Raw genomic sequence first — 3,481 nt, forward strand, 5'->3', positions numbered from 1 at the left:
AGGTTGTTCCAGGTGGTTCCTTCGTCTGCTCGACGCAGTCGCCGCCTCGCGGCTAAGGGGAAGGGCACGACCACCTCGATAGTAAAGCGAGCGCAGTGGATCCTTATGCAAAAGCTGGGTCTGTGCCACGAGGAGGAGAGGCTCTCTGCCGGGCAGCTGAAGGAGTACTCGGAGATGTTTGCTTCGCCACAGGGACCCGAGCATGTTGGGGCAATTGCGGCTCTTTTCGGCTTGAGTTGCCCGGCCTGTGGAGAGGAGGAGCTGGTGGTTGGCACGGCTGCCTGAATGGTACGCCGGTGGTCTTGGTAGGATGTTTCAATGGATGAGCTCAATCTTCGTTTTGCAGTTTGGAACGTGTGTGGTCTCAACAACCCGGCGCGCCGCACGGCGGTTACGATAGCGCTGGAGGATGTGTTGGCCTCTGTGGTGTGTGTGTCGGAGTCCAAGCTCCAGTCTTTATCCATGTTCGACATAGTAGAATATTTCGGGCCCCGTTACGATGGGTTCACCTACTTGCCGGCCATGGGAACTGCAGGTGGTGTGGTTGTGGCGTGGAGATCGGAAGAAGTCCGCGTGCTGCAAAGCCGTGTCGACTCCTTCTCCGTGTCTGTTGAGGTGGCTTCCACGGACGGCACGACGTGGTGGCTCACCGCAGTGTATGGCCCTACCTGCGCCGCGCTTAAGCCGATCTTCCTTGAGGAGCTTAGGATCTTGCGCCGTGAGCTTGCCGGCCCGTGGGCTGTGGCCGGTGACTTCAATATTATCACATCCGTGGCGGACAAGAATACACCTGTGGTCGACCGTAGGGCCTTGGGTATGTTTAGACGGGGCCTCAACGACGTGGAGCTTCGGGAATCCCCTTTGTTGGGCCGCCGCTTCACGTGGAGTAATGAGCGCGCCTCCTAGACGCTCGTCAAGCTAGACCGTTGGTTCGCGTCAGTGGAATGGGCCGAGAGCTTCCAGGACGCTTCGCTGACTGCGTTGTCCTCCTCTTTGTCATACCACTGCCCTATCCTCATGTCTACCGATGTGGCATCGCATGTGGGCAAGCGGTTCCGTTTTGAGCGGTTTTGGCTCAACCTTGACGGCTTCCAAGATGAGGTCAAGAGGCTTTGGGAGGTGGACGAGGCTGGCCATGCGACGCCCCTTGACCCGCTACGACGGCTTGCACACAAGCTGAAGCGCACCAGCTGGGGCTGGCAGAGTTGGAGCCAACGGAAGGTGGGATCAGTCCGCGATTTGATCCTAGTCGCCAATGAGGTGCTTCTGTGGCTGGATGCGGCGCGGGATAGCTGGCCAATGACGGTCGAGGAGAGGTGGTTGCGTGCTAGCCTCAAACTCAACCTTCTTGGCCTTGCGTCCCTTGAGCGGACCATAGCTCGCCAGCGGGCAAGGGTAGCGGGCGTTAAGGACGGGGATGCTTCCTCGCTCTTCTACTGCATCATGGCTTCGAGCAGACGCCAGCGCAACCACGTTGCGGTTCTCCGATCAGGAGACCGTACGGCCACGGACCTGGCCTCCAAGCTGCCTTTCTGGAAGGCTCGGCTCATGTCGAGGGAGGGGAGGTTGGTCTACGTCCAGGCGGTTATGACGGCCTTCGTCGTGTTTTAGCTGCTCGCCCTGGATCTCGATCCCTGGTTCTTCAAATCAGTGGACAAGCTTCGGCGAGGGTTCTTGTGGGATGGTAGTTCTGAGGCTCAAGGTGGTTGTTGCACGGTGGCTTGGCACCTCGTTTGTCAGCCAAAGAACCTCGGTGGCCTCGGGTTGCACAACCTGCGCTTGATAAACAACGCTTTGCGCACCCGCTGGATTTGGCTACAAAGGACCAACATCAGCAAGCCTTGGAGTGGCATGGACTTGCATGTGGGACAGAGCTCGGCCGCGGTCTTCCACGCCTCCGTGCGGATCCATGTAGGAGACGGGGCTTCTCTGCTTTTCTGGGAAGACGCGTGGATCCAGGGGCTTACGGTCGGCGCAATTGCGCTGGAGGTCCTTAGGCTCGTGCGGCCAGGGTTGCGGCGGGCCCGTACCGTCCATGATGGCCTCCTGGGAATAGCTGGGCAGCCGACATTGCGGGCCAGCTTTCGGTGGACGCATTAGTGCAGTATTTGGGCCTCTGGGTTCGGATCCAGGAGGCGGCCACCCTCCGTGGCGGAGATAGGGACTCCTTCGCGTGGAAGTGGCATGCAGACGGCCGTTTCTCCTCTAAATCGGCTTACCACATGCAGTTCCAGGGAACGGTCGGGTTGCTGGGAGCACCACTCATCTGGCACTCCTTCGCGCCATTGCGATTCAAGATGCACGCTTGGCTTGCGCTACGTCGGCGCTGCTGGACGGTGGATCGCCGGTTGCGCCGCGGGCTCCCCTCCCACACGCTCTGCCCTCTATGCGACGCGGAGGACGAAACCCTCGATTACCTCTCCCTCCACTGCAGTTTCGCTCAAGGGGTGTGGTGTGGGCTCGTCCATGGCCTTGGCCTGCCCAACATCTTACCGCACCAGGGCTCAGGGATCAATGACTGGTGGTTGCATGCTAGCAGCTCTTTCGCGGCGGCGGACAGGAGGAAGGCCAACTCCTTGATCATGCTAGGTTTGCGTCACATTTGGCTGGAGCGGAATGCAAGAGTCTTCGATAGGGCGAGCGCACCGATGACAACGGTCCTCAACTCCATCCTAGACGAGTGGCGTTTGTGGCTTGCTTGTAGGGGTAGACCTAGGGAGAGATCACCTAGCTTAGTCTAGCCTTGGGTCGTCTCCGCGCCCAAAGGGGTGTGGGGGTGGTTCGCCAGGATATTCTTGTGTTCTTGGTGTTTGGATATCTTGGGCCGTCCCGTAATCTTAATATAATGACACGCAGATCTCCTGCGGGTTCTCGAAAAAAAAAACTGATTTTTGGTCACGCTTATCATTCATCTTAAACGGTGCTCAATGACTCTCTTCCATAGCTTCATTGTATGGATCATAAGCTTAATTCCACGGTAGTTGATACAACTCTGAACATCCCCTTTGTTCTTAAAAATTGGTACTAATATACTTCATCTCCATTCCTCTGGCATCTTGTTTATCCAAAAAAAAGGAGTGTGTAAATATTTAACACAGTGAAAAAAGTTCTTCAAAAATTGGAGTGTGTATCCATTATTGCCAATATAAGTAAAAAATTGTTTGGATCATGATAAACAACCACCGGATCCGAGATTCAACAAGATCTGAACAAGATCCTAACAAGATTGTAACAAAAAGCACTGGATCTCATATTCAACAAGATCTGAACAAGATCCTAACAAAAAAAAGTAAAGAAAAAAAGATCCACTGGATCCTAACAACCAGGGGATCCGAGATTCAACAAGATCTGAACAAGATCCTAACAAGATTGTAACAAAAAAGCACTGGATCTCATATGCAACAAGATCTGAATAAGATCCTAACAAAAAAAAGAAGTAAAGAAAAAAGATCCACTGGATCCTAACAACCAGGGGATCTGA

At 54.9% G+C, this 3,481-nt stretch overlaps 1 protein-coding gene across 1 annotated transcript; it reads left to right on the forward strand.

Annotated features, from left to right (window-relative positions):
- Positions 1 to 318: 318 nt before the first annotated feature.
- Positions 319 to 906, forward strand: LOC139830269 (uncharacterized). The gene has a single exon (XM_071818276.1). The coding sequence runs from the start codon at positions 319 to 321 to the stop codon at positions 904 to 906; it is 588 nt and encodes a 195-aa protein (XP_071674377.1).
- Positions 907 to 3,481: the final 2,575 nt, after the last annotated feature.

The sequence above is a fragment of the Lolium perenne genome, chromosome 4 (genome assembly GCF_019359855.2).
Source record: "Lolium perenne isolate Kyuss_39 chromosome 4, Kyuss_2.0, whole genome shotgun sequence".
In the NCBI taxonomy this organism is placed as follows: domain Eukaryota; kingdom Viridiplantae; phylum Streptophyta; class Magnoliopsida; order Poales; family Poaceae; genus Lolium; species Lolium perenne.

Excerpts from the sequence above, each read along its gene's own strand:
- LOC139830269 (XM_071818276.1), top strand. The coding sequence starts at position 319 with ATGGATGAGCTCAATCTTCGTTTTGCAGTTTGGAACGTGTGTGGTCTC.